This window comes from Bombina bombina, chromosome 3 (genome assembly GCF_027579735.1).
Source record: "Bombina bombina isolate aBomBom1 chromosome 3, aBomBom1.pri, whole genome shotgun sequence".
Taxonomy (NCBI): domain Eukaryota; kingdom Metazoa; phylum Chordata; class Amphibia; order Anura; family Bombinatoridae; genus Bombina; species Bombina bombina.
In genome coordinates this window covers 40,078,682-40,105,537 of record NC_069501.1, presented here as the reverse complement: position 1 = coordinate 40,105,537, position 26,856 = coordinate 40,078,682, and the positions used below count along the sequence as shown (strand labels likewise).

General features: G+C 39.8%; 1 protein-coding gene across 1 annotated transcript in view; it reads right to left on the bottom strand.

The window, feature by feature from the left end:
• GTF2E1 (general transcription factor IIE subunit 1) overlaps positions 1–26,856 on the bottom strand; it is a 122,003-nt gene that overhangs the window by 4,696 nt on the left and 90,451 nt on the right. The window contains exons 2-3 of the mRNA XM_053705802.1: positions 14,841–15,042; positions 1,343–1,575 (exon numbers count right to left, since the gene is read on the bottom strand). Coding sequence (XP_053561777.1) covers positions 1,343–1,575; positions 14,841–15,042 — 435 coding nt within the window. The remainder of the gene's footprint in view (positions 1–1,342; positions 1,576–14,840; positions 15,043–26,856) is intronic.

Here is a 26,856-nt window from a genome sequence, read left to right as displayed (position 1 = left end):
CTTGTACAGTAGCCTGCTTCTCTTACATTTACTGACTCATATTCCTCTTCTACAGTAGCCCCTGCCTTGTCTCATCATTTACTGGCATCATATTCCTCTTCTACATGTAGCCCTGCCTTGTCTCACATTTACTGACATCATATTCCCCTTCTACAGTAGCCCTGCCTTGTCTCACATTTACTGACTCATATTCCTCTTCTACAGTAGCCCTGCCTTGTCTCATATTTACTGGCATCATATTCCCCTTCTACAGTAGCCCTGCCTCGTCTTACATTTACTGGCTCATATTCCCCTTCTACAGTAGCCCTGCCTTGTCTCACATTTAATGGCATCATATTCCTCTTCTACAGTAGCCCTGCCTTGTCTACATTTACTGACTCATATTCCTCTTCTACAGTAGCCCTGCCTTGTCTCACATTTACTGACATCATATTCCTCTTCTACAGTAGCCCTGCCTTGTCTCACATTTACTGACTCATATTCCTCTTCTACAGTAGCCCTGCCTTGTCTCACATTTACTGACATCATATTCCCCTTCTACAGTAGCCCTGCCTTGTCTCACATTTACTGGCTCATATTCCTCTTCTACAGTAGCCCTGCCTTGTCTCACATTTACTGACATCATATTCCCCTTCTACAGTAGCCCTGCCTTGTCTCACATTTACTGACATCATATTCCCCTTCTACAGTAGCCCTGCCTTGTCTCACATTTACTGACATCATATTCCTCTTCTACAGTAGCCCTGCCTTGTCTCACATTTACTGACTCATATTCCTCTTCTACAGTAGCCCTGCCTTGTCTCACATTTACTGGCATCATATTCCTCTTCTACAGTAGCCCTGCCTTGTCTCACATTTACTGACATCATATTCCTCTTCTACAGTAGCCCTGCCTTGTCTCACATTTACTGACTCATATTCCTCTTCTACAGTAGCCCTGCCTTGTCTCACATTTACTGACTCATATTCCTCTTCTACAGTAGCTCTGCCTTGTCTCACATTTACTGACATCATATTCCTCTTCTACAGTAGCCCTGCCTTGTCTTACATTTACTGGCTCATATTCCCTCTTCTACAGTAGCCCTGCCTTGTCTCACATTTACTGACTCATATTCCTCTTCTACAGTAGCCCTGCCTTGTCTTACATTTACTGGCTCATATTCCCCTTCTACAGTAGCCCTGCCTTGTCTCACATTTACTGACTCATATTCCTCTTCTACAGTAGCCCTGCCTTGTCTCACATTTACTGGCTCATATTCCTCTTCTACAGTAGCCCTGCCTTGTCTCACATGGCCGTTTTTGCATCTTTAGAGCAGTCACATTCTGCATTCATCAATCTCACCATCTTTAAGCTCTGGGGTCTCACTGAAGGCTTGGTGTACAGTACTCTCCCTAAGCCAGATGGGTCTCTCTTTGACCGGCTTGGCCTCTGCAGCTGCTCGCTGGAGGTCCTCCTGCTCTTCCATACTGATCACCACATCCTGCTTGTATAGGTCTTCATACGATGGACCCTTGGACGTCCAGAATTCTCTCTGGGGACCCGAGGATCCAGCTGCTGCTGCTGCTCGCTCCTTACTGAAAAAACAAGATGAAGACACAAACTCAGCACCCACAGGCAAATGACTCAACTCACCTGCCAAAAACACCTTATCTGCTGCTTTACGTTCTATAAAAACATGAAACGCCCTAGTGAGTCTAGAGTCAGAAATTCTGTTTATTCTGATGGCTTTATGCTCTTTTAAAAAGATATTATACTCAAAATTGAACGCATTAAAGAATATTAAAAAGGGACACTAAAGTAACTCATGATTTACATAGAGCAGCAGTTTTAAGAGAATTCCCAATTTACTTTTATTTTCAGACTGTGCACAGCTTCTTTTTTATTCAAACTTTCTGAGACTCCTACTGAGCATGTGCAAGAGTTCATCAGTGATTGGCTGATGGGTGTCACATGATACAGGGTGCTGGAAAAATTAAGTCAACTTTTTGAAAAAAATCTACTGCTCATTTAAAACTCAGAGTAAGTGCTATTTTAATGTCTTTGTATTATGAGCTTGTTCATTATGCAATACTACCGTATTTACAAGCCTTTTAAGCATAATAAAAGCTGCTAAAGCTGTGCATTTTATACTGGTGCCGCCATCTTGTAGCTGTGTATTGTTACATCATGTGACAGAAGCAGTGCACTTTATCTCATTACAGAATCCAGCTGCTAAAGCTGTGCATTTTATACTGGTGCCGCCATCTTGTAGCTGTGTATTGTTACATCATGTGACAGAAGCAGTGCACTTTATTTCATTACAGAATCCAGCTGCTAAAGCTGTGCATTTTATACTGGTGCCACCATCTTGTAGCTGTGTATTGTTACATCATGTGACAGAAGCAGTGCACTTTATCTCATTACAGAATCCAGCTGCTAAAGCTGTGCATTTTATACTGGGTGCCACCATCTTGTAGCTGTGTATTGTTACATCATGTGATAGAAGCAGTGCACTTTATCTCATTACAGAATCCAGCTGCTAAAGCTGTGCATTTTATACTGGGTGCCGCCATCTTGTAGCTGTGTATTGTTACATCATGTGACAGAAGCAGTGCACTTTATCTCATTACAGAATCCAGCTGCTAAAGCTGTGCATTTTATACTGGGTGCCACCATCTTGTAGCTGTGTATTGTTACATCATGTGATAGAAGCAGTGCACTTTATCTCATTACAGAATCCAGCTGCTAAAGCTCTGCATTTTATACTGGTGTCGCCATCTTGTAGCTGTGTATTGTTACATCATGTGACAGAAGCAGTGCACTTTATCTCATTACAGAATCCAGCTGCTAAAGCTGTGCATTTTATACTGGGTGCCGCGATCTTGTAGCTGTGTATTGTTACATCATGTGACAGAAGCAGTGCACTTTATCTCATTACAGAATCCAGCTGGTAAAGCTGTGCATTTTATACTGGTGCCGCCATCTTGTAGTTGTGTATTGTTACATCATGTGACAGAAACCGTGCACTTTATCTCACTACAGAATCCAGCTGGTAAAGCTCTGCATTTTATACTGGTGCCGTCATCTTGTAGCTGTGTATTGTTACATCATGTGACAGAAGCAGTGCACTTTATCACACTACAGAATCCAGCTGGTAAAGCTCTGCATTTTATACTGGTGCCATCATCTTGTAGCTGTGTATTGTTACATCATGTGACAGAAGCAGTGCACTTTATCTCATTACAGAATCCAGCTGGTAAAGCTGTGCATTTTATACTGGTGCTGCCATCTTGTAGCTGTGTATTGTTACATCATGTGACAGAAGCAGTGCACTTTATCTCATTACAGAATCCAGCTGCTAAAGCTGTGCATTTTATACTGGGTGCCGCCATCTTGTAGCTGAGTATTGTTACATCATGTGACAGAAGCAGTGCACTTTATCTCATTACAGAATCCAGCTGCTAAAGCTGTGCATTTTATACTGGTGCCGCCATCTTGTAGCTGTGTATTGTTGCATCATGTGACAGAAGCAGTGCACTTTATCTCATTACAGAATCCAGCTGCTAAAGCTGTGTATTTTATACTGGTGCCGCCATCTTGTAGCGTATTGTTGCATCATGTGACAGAAGCAGTGCACTTTATCTCATTACAGAATCCAGCTGCTAAAGCTGTGCATTTTATACTGGGTGCCACCATCTTGTAGCTGTGTATTGTTACATCATGTGACAGAAGCAGTGCACTTTATCTCATTACAGAATCCAGCTGCTAAAGCTGTGCATTTTATACTGGGTGCCACCATCTTGTAGCTGTGTATTGTTGCATCATGTGACAGAAGCAGTGCACTTTATCTCATTACAGAATCCAGCTGCTAAAGCTGTGTATTTTATACTGGTGCCGCCATCTTGTAGCTGTGTATTGTTACATCATGTGACAGAAGCAGTGCACTTTATCTCATTACAGAGTCCGGCTGCTAAAGCTCTGCATTTTATACTGGTGCCGCCATCTTGTAGCTGTGTATTGTTACATCATGTGACAGAAGCAGAGCACTTTATCTCATTACAGAATCCAGCTGATAAAGTTGTGCATTTTATACTGGTGCTGCCGTCTTGTAGCTGTGTATTGTTACATCATGTGACAGAAGCAGTGCACTTTATCTCATTACAGAATCCAGCTGGTAAAGTTCTGCATTTTATACTGGTGCCGCCATCTTGTAGCTGTGTATTGTTACATCATGTGACAGAAGTAGTGCACTTTATCTCATTACAGAGTCCGGCTGCTAAAGCTGTGCATTTTATACTGGGTGCCGCCATCTTGTAGCTGTGTATTGTTACATCATGTGACAGAAGCAGAGCACTTTATCTCATTACAGAATCCAGCTGATAAAGTTGTGCATTTTATACTGGTGCTGCCATCTTGTAGCTGTGCATTGTTACATCATGTGACAGAAGCAGAGCACTTTATCTCATTACAGAATCCAGCTGATAAAGTTGTGCATTTTATACTGGTGCTGCCATCTTGTAGCCGTGTATTGTTACATCATGTGACAGAAGTAGTGAACTACACCAGGGGTCAGCAACCTTGGCTCTCCAGATGTTTTAGAACCACAGATCTTTGACAGCTGTACCTTTAGTTTAGCTCACATAATAGAGAGAAGTGTTACAGTTTAAACGTTACATAACAAATATAAGCTCCAAGATGGCGGCGCCCAGTGCGAAGATGCAGAGCGTCACTGACTGATACTTGTAAAATGAGAGAATGACTAAAGACATCTGCATGCACAGGAGTAAAAGCAATAGCACTGTGTGTGGTAACCGCTACTGTAGTTGTACTCGGCAGTTTAACGTCCCTTTAAAGAGATATGAAAGTCAAAATTAAACCTTCATGGGTCAGACAGAGCAGCAGTTTTAAAATACTTTCAGTTTTCCTCTTTTATGAAATTCACTTTATTCTTTGGTATCCTTTGTTAGAAAAGCATACCTAGGTAGTCTCAGGAGCAGCAATGCAGTACTGGGAGCTAGCTGATGAGTGTTGACTATGCACATATGGGCATAGTTGCTTTGGAGCTGACTTTTACTAAGTGTTTAAAAGGGATATGAAACCCAAAAATGTTCTTTCATAATTCAGATACAGCAGGAAATTTTAAGCAACTTTCGAATTAACTCCAAATATAAATTTTTCTTCGTTCTCTTGCTATGCTTTGTTGAATGAGCAGCAATGTACTTCTGGTTGCTGACTGAACACATGCGTGAGCCAATGACAATCGGTATATATATGCATCCACCCATCAGCAATTAGAACCTAGGTTCTTTGCAGATTCTGATCTTTCATAGATAAACCTTTCCGCAAAGGATAAGAGAAGAAAGCAAATTAAATAAAAGAAGTAAATTGGAAAGTTGTGTAAAATTGTATTCTCTATCAGAATCATGAAAGAAAAAAATGTGGGTTTCATGTCCCTTTAACCCTTTTGCAGAAGGTAAACACACAGTTATATGCAAACAACAGTATAATACAATAATACAATGCTGTAATATATTGGAGCATTTACTTTTTGCACTTTAATGCCAGTTTAAGGCCATGAAAAGGTTAAAAACGAGTAAACGTAAAATAAATTGTAAACAAATCTCTACACAAGATGGCTGAAGAGCGCAGTCGCTAGAAATCCGTTTCTTTTCTGGAGGGACAGCCCTGATTACTGACACAATGTCCCCGATCACCTTTTGTCACCTGCTACTTTAAATAAACAAACATTTTCAACAGAGATGTTTTTTTGTCTCTTAAAGAAAAAAACAATGAAATATCTGACAGGTTTTCACCCCAAGAGAATGATTAATAACGATAAAAAGCAGCCGCATATCGGAGGAAAGCGACAGGAGCCATTATCGGAAGAACATTGAATAACTCAAATCACGAGTACGTTTTTCTCTCCTAAGTGCTTTGGTTTTAAAAGCTGTTGTTTTTTAGTAAAGACAGATCTGAAGGTGGCAGGCGGGGGAGGCAGAAACTCGCAGCCAGAGGACTCAGCAAACCCACACGCACAAGTCTGCGCAATGTTCTTTGGTTTTATGTACCAGATCGTGCAACGTGCACAAGCAGCATTGTCACATTCTGTGTAAAATCTGTCGCAGATGGCTCATTAAAGGGTCCCCACGTCTCACAAAGTCAGGAAATGGTGTAACGTATTGACAAGTACTAGTTATGGCTTTATGCTTGAGCTGTACTGCTTGTCTTACAGCACAGTGTGCTCAGTGCTTTACAGTAACTGTGCAGCAGTACTAATCTGTATATTTATTGCAGTGTGATTACTAAGCTCGGCGCAGCTTTATGTTAAGGCTAATGAGTGCTGAGTGCCAACAGGTCCCTCCTGCCAGGGAGATTAATTCACAGCCCCCCCTACATGGGGTAGGGGGAGCATTCATGTTATGAATAACAAGCAAATCTCACAATCCCCTAATGCCAGGGCCTACAACTCATGAAATGCTGCTTTACACACAAACACCTAACTACACAGTAGGTTCTACAGCAACTGCTTCATTTGTCTCAATACTGTGTCTGGCTCCCAGATGTCATATCCGCACGTGAGTCTAAGGCATAAGGCTATCCTGATCGTACACACAAGTTAGCAAACGCTGTCCTGTAACATCACAAACACAAGACTTATTCTGTTGCTCTAACAAACTCTCTGCCTTATTGTCTCAGAGATACAGAGTCAGAAAACTCCCAATAATATCTTCATGCAAATGGACACGAGTCATATAAACCTATCTGCATTTTAGCACTTACAAAAACCGACATAAAAAGAAATGTCTTAAACCATTTAAAACAAACTGACCAACAGTGATGAAAGCTCTCGAGCCCCCGGATGAGTATATTTATTTTATGTATCTAGCTGGTGGCCAGTTACGGCTAGCTGTGATATTTATGCACTTACCATGTAACATGCAGACTGGCCAGGAAATCTGCAGCATACTTCAAGGGACAGTCTACTCCAACATTGTTATTGTTTAAAAAACATAATTTATGCTTACCTGATAAATTCCTTTCTTCTGTTGTGTGATCAGTCCACGGGTCATCATTACTTCTGGGATATAACTCCTCCCCAACAGGAAATGCAAGAGGATTCACCCAGCAGAGCTGCATATAGCTCCTCCCCTCTACGTCAGTCCCAGTCATTCGACCAAGAATCAACGAGAAAGGAGTAACCAAGGGTGAAGTGGTGACTGGAGTATAATTTAAAAGATCTTTACCTGCCTTAAAAACAGGGCGGGGCCGTGGACTGATCACACAACAGAAGAAAGGAATTTATCAGGTAAGCATAAATTATGTTTTCTTCTGTTATGTGTGATCAGTCCACGGGTCATCATTACTTCTGGGATACCAATACCAAAGCAAAAGTACACGGATGACGGGAGGGATAGGCAGGCTCATTATACAGAAGGAACCACTGCCTGAAGAACCTTTCTCCCAAAAATAGCCTCCGAAGAAGCAAAAGTGTCAAATTTGTAAAATTTGGAAAAAGTATGAAGCGAAGACCAAGTTGCAGCCTTGCAAATCTGTTCAACAGAGGCCTCATTCTTAAAGGCCCAAGTGGAAGCCACAGCTCTAGTGGAGTGAGCTGTAATTCTTTCAGGAGGCTGCTGTCCAGCAGTCTCATAGGCTAAACGTATTATGCTACGAAGCCAAAAAGAGAGAGAGGTAGCAGAAGCTTTTTGACCTCTCCTCTGTCCAGAATAAACGACAAACAGGGAAGAAGTTTGGCGAAAATCTTTAGTTGCCTGCAAGTAGAACTTGAGGGCACGAACTACATCCAGATTGTGTAGAAGACGTTCCTTCTTTGAAGAAGGATTTGGACACAAGGATGGAACAACAATCTCTTGATTGATATTCCTGTTAGTGACTACCTTAGGTAAGAACCCAGGTTTAGTACGTAGAACTACCTTGTCTGAGTGAAAGATCAGATAAGGAGAATCACAATGTAGGGCTGATAACTCAGAGACTCTTCGAGCCGAGGAAATAGCCATTAAAAATAGAACTTTCCAAGATAACAATTTTATATCAATGGAATGAAGGGGTTCAAACGGAACACCCTGTAAAACGTTAAGAACTAAGTTTAAACTCCATGGCGGAGCAACAGCTTTAAACACAGGCTTGATCCTAGCTAAAGCCTGACAAAAGGCCTGGACGTCTGGATTTTCTGACAGACGCCTGTGTAACAAGATGGACAGAGCTGAAATCTGTCCCTTTAATGAACTAGCTGATAAACCCTTTTCTAAACCTTCTTGTAGAAAGGACAATATCCTAGGGATCCTAACCTTACTCCAGGAGTAACGTTTGGATTCGCACCAGTATAGGTATTTACGCCATATTTTATGGTAAATCTTTCTGGTAACAGGCTTCCTAGCCTGTATCAGGGTATCAATAACCGACTCAGAAAAACCACGTTTTGATAAAATCAAGCGTTCAATTTCCAAGCAGTCAGTTTCAGAGAAGTTAGATTTTGATGTTTGAATGGACCCTGTATCAGAAGGTCCTGTCTTAGAGGTAGAGACCAAGGCGGACAGGATGACATGTCCACTAGATCTGCATACCAAGTCCTGCGTGGCCATGCAGGCGCTATTAGAATCACTGATGCTCTCTCCTGTTTGATTTTGGCAATCAATCGAGGAAGCAGCGGGAAGGGTGGAAACACATAAGCCATCCCGAAGTTCCAAGGTGCTGTCAAAGCATCTATCAGAACCGCTCCCGGATCCCTGGATCTGGACCCGTAGTGAGGAAGTTTGGCGTTCTGGCGAGACGCCATGAGATCTATCTCTGGTTTGCCCCAACGTCGAAGTATTTGGGCAAAGACCTCCGGATGAAGTTCCCACTCTCCCGGATGAAAAGTCTGGCGACTCAAGAAATCCGCCTCCCAGTTCTCCACTCCCGGGATGTGGATTGCTGACAGGTGGCAAGAGTGAGACTCTGCCCAGCGAATTATCTTTGATACTTCCATCATTGCTAGGGAGCTTCTTGTCCCTCCCTGATGGTTGATGTAAGCTACAGTCGTGATATTGTCCGACTGAAACCTGATGAACCCCCGAGTTGTTAATTGGGGCCAAGCCAGAAGGGCATTGAGAACTGCTCTCAATTCCAGAATGTTTATTGGAAGGAGACTCTCCTCCTGATTCCATAATCCCTGAGCCTTCAGAGAATTCCAGACAGCGCCCCAACCTAGTAGGCTGGCGTCTGTTGTTACAATTGTCCAGTCTGGCCTGCTGAATGGCATCCCCCTGGACAGGTGTGGCCGATAAAGCCACCATAGAAGAGAATTTCTGGTCTCTTGACTCAGATTCAGAGTAGGGGACAAATCTGAGTAATCCCCATTCCACTGACTTAGCATGCACAATTGCAGCGGTCTGAGGTGTAGGCGTGCAAAAGGTACTATGTCCATTGCCGCTACCATTAAGCCGATCACCTCCATGCATTGAGCTACTGACGGGTGTTGAATGGAATGAAGGACACGGCATGCATCTTGAAGCTTTGTTAACCTGTCTTCTGTCAGGTAAATCTTCATTTCTACAGAATCTATAAGAGTCCCCAAGAATGGAACTCTTGTGAGAGGAAAAAGAGAACTCTTCTTTTCGTTCACTTTCCATCCATGCGACCTTAGAAATGCCAGAACTAACTCTGTATGAGACTTGGCAGTTTGAAAGCTTGAAGCTTGTATTAGAATGTCGTCTAGGTACGGAGCTACCGAAATCCCTCGTGGTCTTAGTACCGCCAGAAGGGCACCCAGAACCTTTGTGAAGATTCTTGGGGCCGTAGCCAATCCGAATGGAAGAGCTACAAACTGGTAGTGCCTGTCTAGGAAGGCAAACCGTAGATACCGGTGATGATCTTTGTGAATCGGTATGTGAAGGTAAGCATCTTTTAAATCCACTGTGGTCATGTACTGACCCTTTTGGATCATGGGTAAGATTGTCCGAATAGTTTCCATTTTGAACGATGGAACTCTTAGGAATTTGTTTAGAATCTTTAAATCTAAGATTGGCCTGAAAGTTCCCTCTTTTTTGGGAACCACAAACAGGTTTGAGTAGAACCCTTGTCCTTGTTCCGACCGCGGAACCGGATGGATCACTCCCATTAATAACAGATCTTGTACACAGCGTAGAAACGCTTCTTTCTTTATCTGGTTTGTTGACAACCTTGACAGATGAAATCTCCCTCTTGGGGGAGATAATTTGAAGTCTAGAAGGTATCCCTGAGATATGATCTCTAGCGCCCAGGGATCCTGAACATCTCTTGCCCAGGCCTGGGCGAAGAGAGAAAGTCTGCCCCCCACTAGATCCGGTCCCGGATCGGGGGCTCTCGGTTCATGCTGTCTTTGGGGCAGCAGCAGGTTTCCTGGCCTGTTTGCCCTTGTTCCAGGACTGGTTAGGCTTCCAGCCTTGCCTGTAACGAGCAACAGCTCCTTCCTGTTTTGGTGCAGTGGAGGTTGATGCTGCTCCTGTTTTGAAATTCCGAAAGGGACGAAAATTAGACTGTCTAGCCTTAGCTTTGGCTTTGTCTTGAGGTAGGGCGTGGCCCTTACCTCCTGTAATGTCAGCGATAATTTCTTTCAAACCGGGCCCAAATAAAGACTGCCCCTTGAAAGGTATATTAAGTAATTTGGACTTAGAAGTAACATCAGCTGACCAGGATTTTAGCCACAGCGCCCTACGTGCCTGTATGGCGAATCCTGAGTTCTTAGCCGTAAGTTTGGTTAAATGTACTACGGCCTCCGAAATGAATGAATTAGCTAGTTTAAGGACTCTAAGTCTGTCCATAATGTCGTCTAGCGTAGATGAACTAAGGTTCTCTTCCAGAGACTCAATCCAAAATGCTGCCGCAGCCGTAATCGGCGCGATACATGCAAGGGGTTGCAATATAAAACCTTGTTGAACAAACATTTTCTTAAGGTAACCCTCTAATTTTTTATCCATTGGATCTGAAAAAGCACAGCTATCCTCCACCGGGATAGTGGTACGCTTAGCTAAAGTAGAAACTGCTCCCTCCACCTTAGGGACCGTTTGCCATAAGTCCCGAGTGGTGGCGTCTATTGGAAACATCTTTCTAAATATTGGAGGGGGTGAGAACGGCACACCGGGTCTATCCCACTCCTTAGTAACAATTTCAGTTAATCTCTTAGGTATAGGAAAAACGTCAGTACTCGCCGGTACCGCAAAGTATTTATCCAACCTGCACAGTTTCTCTGGTATTGCAACGGTGTTACAATCATTGAGAGCTGCTAAGACCTCCCCTAGTAATACACGGAGGTTCTCCAATTTAAATTTAAAATTTGAAATGTCTGAATCCAATCTGTTTGGATCAGAACCGTCACCCACAGAATGAAGCTCTCCGTCCTCATGCTCTGCAAGCTGTGACGCAGTATCAGACATGGCCCTAGTATTGTCAGCGCACTCTGTTCTCACCCCAGAGTGATCACGCTTGCCTCTTAGTTCTGGTAATTTAGACAAAACTTCAGTCATAACAGTAGCCATATCATGTAATGTTATCTGTAATGGCCGCCCAGATGTATTAGGCGCCAAAATATCACGCACCTCCCGGGCGGGAGATGCAGGTACTGCCGCGTGAGGCGAGTTAGTCGGCATAACTCTCCCCTCGCAGTTTGGTGAAATTTGTTCACATTGTACAGATTGACTTTTATTTAAAGTAGCATCAATACAGTTAGTACATAAATTTCTATTGGGCTCCACCTTGGCATTGGAACAAATGACACAGATATCTTCCTCTGAGTCAGACATGTTTAACACACTAGCAATAACTTGCAACCTGGTTATAATCTTTTTTAGCAAAAACGTACTGTGCCTCAAGAGGTACTAAACGATTAAATGACAGTTGAGATAATGAACTGAAAAACAGTTATAGCATCAAACTTTAAAACAACACAACTTTTAGCAAAGGTTTGTTCCCATTAGTAAAATAACAATAATTAAATTTGACATAAAAATTAAAGAGCAACGTTTTTATTCACAGTCAATATGAAATTCTCACAGCTCTGCTGAGAGAATATACCTCCCTCCAAAGAAGTTTGAAGACCCCCTGAGATCTGTCAGAGATGAACCGGATCATGCAGGAAATATAAGAGTAGCTGACTGGAAATTTTTGATGCGTAGCAAAGAGCGCCAAAAACGGCCCCTCCCTCTCATACACAGCAGTGAAGAGAAACGAAACTGTCACAATTAAAAGCAAACAACTGCCAAGTGGAAAATAATGCCCAAATATTTATTCACTCAGTACCTCAGCAATGTAAACGATTCTACATTCCAGCAAAAACGTTTAACATGATAAATACTTATTAAAAGGATTAGTGACCTTTAACAGAGTAGTTCCGGTGAAATACCATCCCAAGAATACTGAAGTGTATACATACATGTCATTATAACGGTATGGCAGGATTTTCTCATCAATTCCATTCAGAAAATAAAAACTGCTACATACCTCAATGCAGATTCATCTGCCCGCTGTCCCCTGATCTGAAGCTTTTACCTCCCTCAGATGGCCGAGAACAGCAATATGATCTTAACTACTCCGGTTAAAATCATAGTAAAAAAACTCTGGTAGATTCTTCTTCAAACTCTGCCAGAGAAGTAATAACACGCTCCGGTGCTATTGTAAAATAACAAACTTTTGATTGAAGTCATAAAAACTAAGTATAATCACCATAGTCCTCTCACACATCCTATCTAGTCGTTGGGTGCAAGAGAATGACTGGGACTGACGTAGAGGGGAGGAGCTATATGCAGCTCTGCTGGGTGAATCCTCTTGCATTTCCTGTTGGGGAGGAGTTATATCCCAGAAGTAATGATGACCCGTGGACTGATCACACATAACAGAAGAAAGATAGATAATCCCTTTATTTACCAGTTATATTAATACACTTTGTACCTCTGTGATTACCTTGTATCCCCAGAGGCAGAACTTTTCTTTATTTTCTGCGATGAGATTTTTTTAGTGAAAAATTTTCTGCAGGTCTTTTTTAAATAAAATTCAATTTTAAATTAGACAGCTACACTAAGGCACCAGTTCAATTCCAACGTGTTGGTTAACTGAAGAATAAAGCAATTTCTTATGATTTATATATATAGTGCAGTAGTTGAATATTGCATTGCAAATTAGCTGCATACAAAAAAGAAATTTAAAAATGTCTCTTTAATAAAGCTGTTTACTTTTCTCTTGGTCTAACATAGAAATGTAGTAATAAAAAGATGCAGTGCTCTTACATTTAGAATAAACAGACTGGGAAATCTCTGAGAGCCAGTCAACAAGCAATAACCCTCTGCTGACTGCCTCCTTATTTCAGATCTTTTGACAGACATGCATTTCAGGCAATTAGTGCTGACTCCTAAATAAATTCACGTGCGTGAGCAAAATGTTATTTATATGAAACACATGAACTAACGCCCTCTAGCTGTGAAAAAACTGTCAAATGCATTCAGATGAGAAGTTGCCTTCAAGAGCTTTCAACTAAGAATAACTAAAGAACAAAGTAAATTTGATGATAAAAGTAAATTAGAAAGTTGTTTAAAATGACATGCCCTATCTGAATCATGAACATTTAATTTGGACTTTACTATCCCTTTAATATACTTTATAACAATTAAACCTCTAAATATCTGCCTGTTTCTAATCCACTACAGACAGCCTTTTATCACATGCTTTTTAATTAGTTTTTACAACAACAGACTGCTAGTTCATGTGTGCCATATAGATATTGTGCTCACGCCTGTGGAGTTGTGCAGGACACAGCACCAATTGGCTAAAATACAAGTCAATAGATAATAAATAAATAGCCATGTGATAAGGGGGCAGTCTACAGAGGCTTAGATACAAGGTAATCACAGAGGTAAAATGTATATTAATATAACTGTGTTTATGCAAAACTGGGGAATGTGTAATAAAGGCATTATCTATGTTTTTAAACAAACATTTTGGAGTAGACTGTCCCTTTAAGTCTACAATCTGAGCTCCAGTCTCTATAAAGAGTCTGCGACAAGCACATTGCAGAGGTATTTTACAGCAAAACCAGACAAAATGGATAAGGAATGTTTATAACAATTGTTAAATGATGAGAGCAGGAGAGCATATTTAAAGGGACATGAAACCCAACCTTTTTATTTTTCTTCTTTGTCTTGATTCACATAGAGCAGGTGATTTTAATAAACTTTCCAATTCACTTATTTTATCTAAGTTGCTTGATTCTCATGATATCTGTTTTTTATGGAGCAGCTATGCACCACTGGGAGCTTTCTGAAGACATCTGGTGAACCAATGAAAAGAGGTATTTTTGTGCAGCTACAAATCAGCAGCTACCTCCCAGTAATGCATTGCTGCTCAAGAGCCTACCTAGATATGCTTTTCAACTAAGAATACCAAGAGAATGAAGCAATTTAGATAATAAAAACAAATTGGAAAGTTGCTTAAAATCACGTTCTGTCTGAATCATGAAAGAAAAAAAATGGGGTTTAATGTCCCTTTAAGTGTGCTGCTGACTCTGCTACATGCTACAAACTGATTAATTAGATAACTGAAGGAGCTTGTTTACATCTGGTCTGTGGTTAGGCAGAGCAAAGAAGATAAAATAAACATACTCAAAAAAATTTTTTCAAAGGTTGTGTCCTTGAACTGCCCAGATTTTTTCTAACACTGTTATTAACAACATACAATGACTACAAAACATTTATTTTGTGGTTTGCTTTGCAGTGTAGCACTTAGTGGTGGGAACATATTTTGTAGGACAAAATTACTTTACTGTCCCTTTAATCCCATAAATACAAACTGAATGTTCCCTCCCCCAGTGGCACAAGACAATAAGGGTAGATACCTCTGTCTTAGACCTGGAATTTCAGTTGGCTCCGGCTCCAGGATTTCGGAGGCCAGGTTGATGTCCTCTGTCTCACGCAGCAGTGCATAGATTGGTTCAATCTGCTCATTAAATCGAGCAACCAGCGTCCGCGCATCCTTTTTGGGCATCGCCGACTCATCCTCTTCCACCTCAGTTTGGCAAAAGGTGCAGCGGAATGTGCCTGGGGAACAAGAAAAAGGGAATCTGTAGATTAAAAATAGAATGAGAACAAAATAAAAAACATTGATGTACCTCACTCAAAGCTGGATGTGGCCCTGCCATGGTGTGTGTGTGTGTGTGTGTGTGTGTGTGTATATATATATATATATATGTGTGTGTGTGTGTGTGTATATATATATATGTGACATTACTGTGCAGCTCTGTCCTGTTATATACATATATGACATCACTGTGGCACTTTAACTATGGTATATATGTATAGCATCTCCCTGCTTATAGTATCTGTAAATGAAATCTCAGTGCCGCCCTGCTTATGGTATCTGTACGTGACATCACCGTGCCACCCTGCTTATGGTATCTGTATGTGACATCACCGTGCCACCCTGCTTATGGTATCTGTACGTGACATCACTGTGCCACCCTGCTTATGGTATCTGTACGTGACATCACCGTGCCACCCTGCTTATGGTATCTGTAAATTACATCACCGTGCCACCCTGCTTAAGGTATCTGTACGTGACATCACCGTGCCACCCTGCTTATGGTATCTGTAAATGAAATCCCAGTGCCACCCTGCTTATGGTATCTGTACGTGACATCACCGTGCCACCCTGCTTATGGTATCTGTACTTGACATCACTGTGCCACCCTGCTTATGGTATCTGTACGTTACATCACCATGCCACCCTGCTTATGGTATATGTACGTGACATCACCGTGCCACCCTGCTTATGGTATCTGTACGTGACATCACCGTGCCACCCTGCTTATGGTATCTGTACGTGACATGACCGTGCCACCCTGCTTATGGTATCTGTACGTGACATCACCATGCCACCCTGCTTATGGTATCTGTAAATGAAATCTCAGTGCCACCCTGCTTATGGTATCTGTACGTTACATCACCGTGCCACCCTGCTTATGGTATCCGTAAATGAAATCCCAGTGCCACCCTGCTTATGGTATCTGTACGCGACATCACTGTGCCACCCTGCTTATGGTATCTGTACGTTACATCACCGTGCCACCCTGCTTATGGTATCTGTACGTGACATCACCATGCCACCCTGCTTATGGTATCTGTACGTTACATCCCCGTGCCACCCTGCTTATGGTATCTGTACGTTACATCCCCGTGCCACCCTGCTTATGGTATCTGTACGTGACATCACCGTGCCACCCTGCTTATGGTATCTGTACGTGACATCACCGTGCCACCCTGCTTATGGTATCTGTAAATGAAATCTCAGTGCCACCCTGCTTATGGTATCTGTACGTTACATCACCATGCCACCCTGCTTATGGTATCCGTAAATGAAATCCCAGTGCCACCCTGCTTATGGTATCTGTACGCAACATCACCGTGCCAGCCTGCTTATGGTATCTGTACGCGACATCACCGTGCCACCCTGCTTATGGTATCTGTACGTGACATCACCGTGCCACCCTGCTTATGGTATCTGTACGTGACATCACCGTGCCACCCTGCTTATGGTATCTGTAAATGAAATCCCAGTGCCACCCTGCTTATGGTATCTGTAAATGAAATCCCAGTGCCACCCTGCTTATGGTATCTGTACTTGACATCACCGTGCCACCCTGCTTATGGTATCTGTACGTGACATCACCGTGCCACCCTGCTTATGGTATCTGTACTTGACATCACCGTGCCACCCTGTTTATGGTATCTGTACGTGACATCACCATGCCACCCTGCTTATGGTATCTGTAAATGAAATCTCAGTGCCACCCTGCTTATGGTATCTGTACGTTACATCACCGTGCCACCCTGCTTATGGTATCTGTACTTGAAATCACCGTGCCACCCTGCTTATGGTATCTGTACTTGACATCACCGTGCCACCCTGTTTATGGTATCTGTAAATGAAATCCCAGTGCCACCCTGCTTATGGTATCTGTACTTGAAATCACCGTGCCACCCTGCTTATGGTATCTGTACTTGACATCACCGTGCCACCCTGTTTATGGTATCTGTAAATGAAATCCCAGTGCCACCCTGCTTATGGTATCTGTACGTGACATCACTGTGCCACCCTGCTTATGGTATCTGTTAGGGTTGCACCGATACCGATACCAAGTATTTGCATGAGTACTTGTACTCGTGCAAATGCTCCGATACTTAAACCGATATCTCCACTTCCTATCCATATGCTACCTTGTGGCGTTTTTTCAAACTGCATTTTCTCATTTCATTTTAAACTGGAGTGGAGACTAAACTAAAAATTGTTTACTACTGTTCTGCCAATACAAATTGCTGTTATTTGTATTATTGTAGGAGAGATCACTGTACCTCGTTCAGACAAACCCCTGAAGTACTGGGCAGTTAATAAACAAATTTCCAGCTCTGGCTAAAATGGCCCAAAAATATCTTTCTGCCCCATGCAGTATGGTGGAAAGCGAAAGACTGTTCAACTTAGAGTCAAAACTCCATACAAATGTCAGATTGATGTTATATAATAGCCCTACAACCCAATTGCATCACCCCTTTAAATTTAATATTTTATTGTAATATTTTTTATTTATAAACATGTTCAGTAAACTTTTGACAAATAAAACTGTTTTATTATTTCATAATGTCTTTTGAATTACAGTCCTTTATAATTATAAAGAAAGAATCTTAATTAGTCTGTATTGTGCTTGGTAAACTGTCACATGACATTAAAAAAAAGTATCGGTAATTGGTATCGGCGAGTATTTGAAAACAAGTATCGGTACTTGTACTCAGTCATAAAAAAATGGTATCGGTGCAACCCTAGTATCTGTAAATGAAATCCCAATGCCATCCTGCTTATAGCATCTGTATGTGACATAACTGTGCCATCCTGCTTATGGTATCTGTATGTGACATCAGTCAAACATATTCTGTGGGAATACACAAGAAGAAAGGGCGCCTCCTAGTAAGCACCACCCACTCGTGCTTAGTATCGCCTACTGGGATGTCTCAGTGTCCCAGCTCACTGCTCCTAGGGATCCACTCACCTCTGTTCTGGCCGTCTCCTCAAGGAGAGAAACTCAGGCTCCCAGTCAAGTGATAATAAAAAATCCTTGCTTTTATTAAAATGTAGTATTAAAAAACACAATGTACAACAGTATCACTATGTAGTAAAATCATGCAACGCGTTTCTCAGCTTACACGCTGTTACATCAGGCATATGAATCCTAACAGAGTCCTGAGCTTTATACTAAACCTAACCAATCAAAATTCAGTTCAGAGACCCACCTCTAAACACAGGTGGTTCTACTCCTGGTTATTCCCAAATTAACTTGTCATATTACACACAACATATAAACATATGTTTTTATAAAACAAGAACAACAACAACCTTCATACAGTGAGCCGTAGCTACAGATTCCATTCCCCAATGTGTGAACCAGCGAGCCCATATTGTTTGACCCATATAGTAAGAATCAATGTTTAATAGTGATTTACTACTGGCCTAGTTATGTACAGATTACCGGTGGTGTTTAAAACTTAAACTGTGCCAAGTTGTGTATCTTAAGGTTTGAATGTGGCAAACTCATAAATCTTCTTTAGATTAACGTGTAATAATCATAGTATACATTTATTTAAAACCAGTTTTGCAACACGTTTGTTTTCGTACTTTCTATGGCTTGATTGTGGTGGGCGTTCTCTTTAGTTTGTTTTCTATTCCTCATCAATAGAGACGCTTAGCATCATATTGCGTCACAAAGTTAACACGCTTGTGTGTCTCCGATGTGATTTAGTCTGGAGGCTCGCCCCTAATGACGGGATTTACTTCCACATCGCCTTAGCCTGTCACAACAAGCTCTGGAAAGGGACTGAACTTAGGTTCCTAAAAAATAGTCTAGTGACGAGAATGTGTTCGTCCATGGTCGACATGTGCCCTATACTATAATACCAATTGTTAAACAGATCTAATCTATATGTATACAATAAAATATATTATATTTCATAAGAGACCGTGATGTTGCGCCTGCTAACAATAAACCTTACTATAAAGGGATATAACACTGGGGAATGATACACCCCTCCAAATATTTAACAGTTAAATCAATGGCCCTATACACCCTATTGTCTATAGCATTAATGTTGAAATTATTTCAAACGCACCAGGGGTTTCTATAGAACCCTCTAAATATACCCTACTATAACCTAAGCGAAACTCACTATATGCTAATATTCCCTATAACAAATAAGTTTAATAACCTTACCTAAAAATGATTAATATGAGAATATAAATAATCCCGCTGCTAAGTCTCTATATCCTTTGTGATGACTATAAATAGTGAATAATTGATATATACTATATTGTGACCACTAAAAGATTCCTATATTAAACTTGTGAATGGCATATAAAACTTAAATATCTATAATAGGTCTATCTGAAATTAAAGGGACAGTTTACTCAAAAATTTTCTCCCCTTTAATTTGTTCCCAATGATCCACTTTACCTGCTGGAGTGTATTAACTTATTTACAAGTAGCTCCTTTACCCTTATATTGGCATTTGAAATGGTTGATTTAGCATGTGGTATCCCCACCTATTCTGAAAGTTTGTGGCCGCGCGTACCAGCTATAGATAAGCTTTGTAAACACAGCCAGCAGAAGAAATTACACTCCCAGTCGGATATAGCAGAGATAAGGTAATACAATGTTGATTTTTCATTGTTCTCTCAAAGTACTGGTGATTGTTTTAAGGACAGATATAAGATAAAGTAGCAGGTATATGTGCACAATGTGATACAGCAATGAGATCTGATTATACCTACAAGCTCAACCCATTTTATTAGGTTGTGGCTTCAAAACACAAAATCAGAGCTTTAATATACACAAATAAGCCTTAAAAAGCTAATTTTCATACATTTTTTACTCTGCAGTTGGTAAAAAAGCAATTGTAAACACATTAAGGGAAAAACTATTTTACAGTATACTGTCCCTTTAAGTTTGAGGTGTAAGTATATTTCACTAGAAGCGTTACCTGATTTGGGGATATGATAAACTCTATATCTAGTGATTATCATTTTGAGAAAAAATCTACAGTAAGTGAAATTCAAATGTGGTGTGTATGCACTTCACTTTAAGAGTGAGCTAAATTAGTGTATGATTAACTATCTCTAAGGAGTTAGCCTAAATGAATGTTTGAGATAAAGTTATCTATCAATATACAATTAAGTTATGATTATTATAAGCCCAAAATAGATCATATGATTCTCCCTAACGTGTGATGGTCTCCTAATACTGGTGGACAAATATATAAATTATATTATAATAATGTGAAGGGGAAACTATTAAGTGTACCCATAAAAAATAATAACAATTATATCAATATTGGATGTTGTAGAATTATGGATATATAGTACTATCCTATAATATATTAATGTAATCAATATTTATTTTTAATCCAAATGTGAGTGCATGTTATGATCCGGGCTCTATGGTGCACACATACAGAGATTACAAATAGAAAACCTTGATTTTAGAAAGCAGCCATATCAATGTTTTCGGTTAACCCTTCTGGAAACAAACTACCAAACTTATATTTCCAATAGGTTTCCCTTTGTCTTAAACAGGTATAACAATTTGTACCCTGTTTAGGGTAATTTTTTTTTAAAGGGGTTATACGAAAAGTGCAATTCTGACCTTGATGACAATTATTGAAGTGTCTAAACACACTATGTTTCAAGCTGCCTTTTAAGATTTTCCTATAATGTTCACCCCAACGTTTCCTAATCTTACGAATCATGCGCCCCAAATATTGAACCCCACATTTGCATGATAGCAAATAGATCACATAGTTTGAACTACAGTCCAATCAAGTTGATACGAATGCCCCGTAACGTTTGATGTAACACTTGTGGCTCCATGTGTAATAAATTTACATGTTGCATCTCCTAATGTTACATTTAAAGGACCCCTTTACTATATTATTGGTTTGTAACCTAGATGTCTTTACAGTTGTTCTTGTAATCATTACTATTTTGCTAGGAGCTAGTCGACTTTTAATAGTCGGTGCTCTCCTAAATGTAATAATAGGTTTATCTTCTAATATTTATTTAAGAATCGGGTCTTTTCTTAGCAGGTACAAGTGTTCATTAATATTTTTTTTGATTCTTTTGAAATTGGAGTAGTTTGTTATAAAGGCTGTTTTAATTCTCTTCCCCTCTTTAGGCTGTGTATCTGGAGCTTTCTTGTTCAAGATCGTTGTTCTATCTAATGCTCTGGCTCGTCCATAACTCCTCTATAAGACCAAGTGGGTACCCTTTTTCCCTGCATCTGTTTTTGAGAATCGATGATTGTTCATCATACTTTTCTTAAGTGGAGCAATTCCGTCTAATCCGCCGGAATTGGCTAAAAGGTACATTCCTTATCCAGCCCTCAAGATGGTTGCTTCTAAAATCTAAAACATTATTGCTATCAACCATTTTAAAATAAGTACAAGTACATGTTTCCACATTATGGGTTGAGTCCCATGTTAGCACTACATTGAGGAATTCTATACATTCCTTCTGGATGTTATGAGTAAATGTCAGCCCAAAGTCGTTTTCGTTAAGTTCTATTGCAAAATTGGTAGCTGATTTAAATGTCCCCTTCCACACAATTAACAGGTTGTTTATGCACCTACCATAGAAGACCAGGTTCTCCCTCTAGCTTGGATGGTATATGTAGCGATCTTCAAAGCTGCCCATCACTAAATTGGCATAGCTGGGGGCGAACCTGGTCCCCATGGCGGTACCTTTTATCTGTAAATAAAATTCTCCTAAGTATTTAAAATAATTGTGTTGGAGAATGAATTCAATAATTGACAATAAAAATTATTTGTGTGTCCCTGGCATATATATATAAAATAGCAAAAAGAGAAAAGATACGCTGTCTCCAAGTAAAGTCAAATGCTGGAACAAAAGTTTATTTACTTGTACACAGTTAAGAGGTCACAGTCAGGAACCTCTGACGCGTTTCGCGCATGCGTGGATGCGCTTCATCAGAGGCTAATTAGAAACTGACAGTGTCAACTTTTAAACTTGTAACAAACCAATCCAATAGCAAATTAAAACTGGGTCTTATCAGTGGGGCTCCACCGGATAGTGCAGAGGGTTGGAAAATGACATCACCACTTCTAAAATGTAATACACAGTATTCAAGGGAGTCACACCGAAAGCCCCAGCTTCACAAAAACACTAAACACATCAGATAAAATATTGATACAGTTAAATATCAGTAATAAAAAATAATTGATAAATAAGAAAAAGAGAGATTAAACATGAGGATAAAAAACGTAAACTAAGGACCATGTTAACATAATGCAAAGATAAATCCAATTAAAACTATGACTAGCCATCTCAGTGAATTAAAAAGAAAACTAAAATAACAATACTGTCAACATATGTTCAAAAAATATAAAATAAAATAAATAAAACATGTAAATATATGTAAGGTATATATTTATGCAGAAAAGAATCTGTTAACCGGATCCCAACGTCAGGAAGTATATCATTCAAATAAGAATCGTAATGAATTAATTTAATCATGACGAATGCAATCCAATAAGAGATATAACCTGCATAAAAACAAAGCTCAACAAAATACGTTTAATGAAGATGGAAAGAAAAGATTGGAAAAAGGGACCCATACTACAGAGGTTATCATATAGATAAGAAAAATGCCGAATACATTGTATACATATTAAAACTAGGCAATAAATCATAAATTGCCAAATAGGCAAATACTACAGATGAATTAAAGTAAACCGCTGTAATGGGAAAGCAATGTCTAGCTCGCACTCTGAATCTCAAGATTAAACAAGAGTATTGTCTAATAGTGTAGTGTACTAACAGAGTCCAAATGGTTCACAAGTGCTGACATATAATGTAAAAAGAAAAAAAGAAGGAAATAAAATAAATCAGAAATGAAGCTGAAGATAAACGGACAAGGAAACAGATTATATTAATACCTTTATATATATATATATTGTATAATATTATTGTATAATGAAACAGAGTAAAGGCATGGCTAAGGAGTGAGGGGGGGGGGTAAATGTATGGAATAAGCAATAATAAGTATAGTGTACAATATAAGTACAGGTAGCCCTCAGTTTACCCCGGGGTTAGGTTCCAGAAGGAATGGTTGTAAATCAAACCCGTTGTAAATTGAAGCCCTGTTTATAATGTAAGTCAATGGGAAGTGAGGGAGATAGGTTCCAGGCCCCTCTCAAAATTGTCTTTAGTAACACCTAATACATTATTTTTAAAGCTTTGAAATGAAGACTTTAAATTCTAAACAGCATTATAAACCTAATAAAATAATCACTCAAAACAGAATATATAATTAAACTAAGTTAAATGAACAAAAACATTTGCTAAGCAGCATTATAAACCTAATATAATAATCACACCACTTGCATTTTTCTGTAAACAATTCTTTCTATGCATTCCAATCTGGACTGATTTATAGACAGGAAGATCTTGTTCCTTTGATATCTTCTCGATAGCTCAGGTCAGCTTAAACTGATTAATTTCAGCTTGCTTGGCTTTGTTGCAACATTGCGGACAGCTCCACCTACTGGCTATTTTAAAAAATGCACTGCTTCTCAATGCTTTTCAATAGCAGTCACATGACTGGCAAAAAAGGTTGTTATTCTGAAACTGTGTAAATTGAACCGTTGTAAACCGAGGGCCACCTGTAATTATCCCTATACATATAAATCCACATCTAAGCGTCTATTGATGCCATATGGAAATCTTGTGTTAAGTTTGACTATCCAAAAAACTTCTCTTCTGTTCTATCCCCTCCTCTCGCGCTTTTCATTATTTTTTCAATTCCTACTAAAGAGAAATATGTGGTACCTATGCCATGCTGACGAAAATGCTTAGCCACTGGGGTCTTCGGTTCTTTTTCAGTTAGTGATAAGAGATGCTCTCTTATTCTATCTTTTAATAAACGTGTGGTAATACCTGTATATTGTTGATGACAAAATTGGCATGTAATGAGATAAATTACATGTTGGGAGGTTCAGTCTATTCTTTGTTTAATTGCATAGGTCTCTTTAGTGTTACTTGAATTGAAGGTAAAGGCTTTTTCAGTGTATTCACAGCTCTTACAAGGTCTGTGTCCACATTTATAAAAGCCCGGATTTAAGCTTAACCAATTTAATTGGTTTTGTTGTTTTTCTGAGAACTTTTTATTAGATCTCCAATCGAGGGGGCCTTTTTTGCAACATATTTTATCCCTTTGGATGTAATTTGTTTCAATGTATTATCACTATTTCGTATTGTTAAGTTCTTCTTTATGATATTACAAATCTTGTGATATTGCCTACTAAATTGGGTGGAGAAGACTATGTTGTCATCTGATGGAGGTTTGTATCTACCTTGAAACAAAGTGTTTCTTTGTAATTTTTCAACTTCTTTACTGATATGGTTTAATTGATATTTATTGTATCCACTGATAATCTCAGGTCTAAATAATCAATGGTGTGAATATGGCTGTTGTTGGTAAAAGACAAGTTAAATTCATTATCATTAATATATGTCATGAATTGCTCAATGGTGTTCTCATTTGCTCCTGTGTCCCAATTCATGACATATATTAATGACAATGAATTTAACTTGTCTTTTACCAACAACAGCCATATTCACACCATTGATTATTTAGACCTGAGATTATCAGTGGATTTTTCCAATCATCACATAATCACAGCCACATATAGGAAACCAACATCCAAAAACACCATCTTAAGAGCTGATTCCTGCCATGTTCCTCATCTTAAAAAAGGCATTCCGAAGGGTCAGTACCTGAGACTACGGAGGAACTGCTCCAATTTAGACACTTATAAACTAGAAGCCAGTGAATTGACAGAAAGACTCTCCAATAGGGGATACAATAAATATCAATTAAACCATATCAGTAAAGAAGTTGAAAAATTACAAAGAAACACTTTGTTTCAAGGTAGATACAAACCTCCATCAGATGACAACATAGTCTTCTCCACCCAATTTAGTAGGCAATATCACAAGATTTGTAATATCATAAAGAAGAACTTAACGTTACTAAATAGTGATAACACATTGAAACAAATTACATCCAAAGGGATAAAATATGTTGCAAAAAAAGCCCCCTCAATTGGAGATCTGACTAATAAAAAGTTCTCAGAAAAACAACAAAACCAATTAAATTGGTTAAAGGGACACTGTACCCAAAAAAAAATTATTTCGTGATTCAGATTAAGCATGACATTTTAAGCAACTTTCTAATTTACTCCTATTATCAAATTTTCTTCATTCTCTTGGTATCTTTATTTGAAATGCAAGAATGTAAGTTTAGATGCCAGCCCATTTTTGGTGAACAACCTGGGTTGTCCTTGCTGTCCAGAGTACTGAAACCAAAAAAAAGCTTAGATGCCTTCTTTTTCAAATAATGATAGCAAGAGAACGAAGAAAACAAAATTTATGCTTAACTGATAAATTCCTTTCTCCTGTAGTGTAGTCAGTCCACGGGTCATCCATTACTTATGGGATTATAACTCCTCCCTAACAGGAAGTGCAAGAGGATCACCCAAGCAGAGCTGCTATATAGCTCCTCCCCTCTACGTCATACCCAGTCATTCGACCGAAACCAAACGAGAAAGGAGAAACTATAGGGTGCAGTGGTGACTGGAGTTTATTTTAAAATTTAGACCTGCCATAAAAAACAGGGCGGGCCGTGGACTGACTACACTACAGGAGAAAGGAATTTATCAGGTAAGCATAAATTTTGTTTTCTCCTGTTAAGTGTAGTCAGTCCACAGGTCATCCATTACTTATGGGATACCAATACCAAAGCTAAAAGTACACGGATGACGGGAGGGACAGGCAGGATCTTTACACGGAAGGAACCACTGCCTGAAGAACCTTTCTCCCAAAAACAGCCTCCGAAGAAGCAAAAGTGTCAAATTTGTAAAATTTGGAAAAAGTGTGAAGTGAAGACCAAGTTGCAGCCTTGCAAATCTGTTCAACAGAGGCCTCATTCTTAAAGGCCCAAGTGGAAGCCACAGCTCTAGTAGAATGAGCTGTAATTCTTTCAGGAGGCTGCTGTCCAGCAGTCTCATAGGCTAAACGTATTAGGCTACGAAGCCAAAAAGAGAGAGAGGTAGCAGAAGCCTTTTTGACCTCTCCTCTGTCCAGAATAAACGACAAACAGGGAAGAAGTTTGGCGAAAATCTTTAGTTGCCTGTAAATAAAATTTCAGGGCACGGACTACGTCCAGATTGTGCAGAAGTCGTTCCTTCTTTGAAGAAGGGTTAGGGCACAATGATGGAACAACAATCTCTTGATTGATATTCCTGTTAGTGACTACCTTAGGTAAGAACCCAGGTTTAGTACGCAGAACTACCTTGTCTGAATGAAAAATCAGATAAGGAGAATCACAATGTAAGGCCGATAACTCAGAGACTCTTCGAGCCGAGGAAATAGCCATTAAAAACAGAACTTTCCAAGATAACAGCTTGATATCAATGGAATGAAGGGGTTCAAACGGAACACCCTGTAAAACGTTAAGAACTAAGTTTAAGCTCCACGGCGGAGCAACAGTCTTAAACACAGGCTTAATCCTGGCCAAAGCCTGACAAAAAGCCTGAACGTCTGGAACTTCTGACAGACGTTTGTGCAAAAGGATGGACAGAGCTGAGATCTGTCCCTTTAAAAAAAGAACTAGCAGATAAACCCTTTTCTAAACCTTCTTGTAGAAAAGACAATATCCTAGGAATCCTAAGCTTACTCCATGAGTAACTCTTGGATTCGCACCAATGCAAATATTTACGCCATATCTTATGGTAAATTTT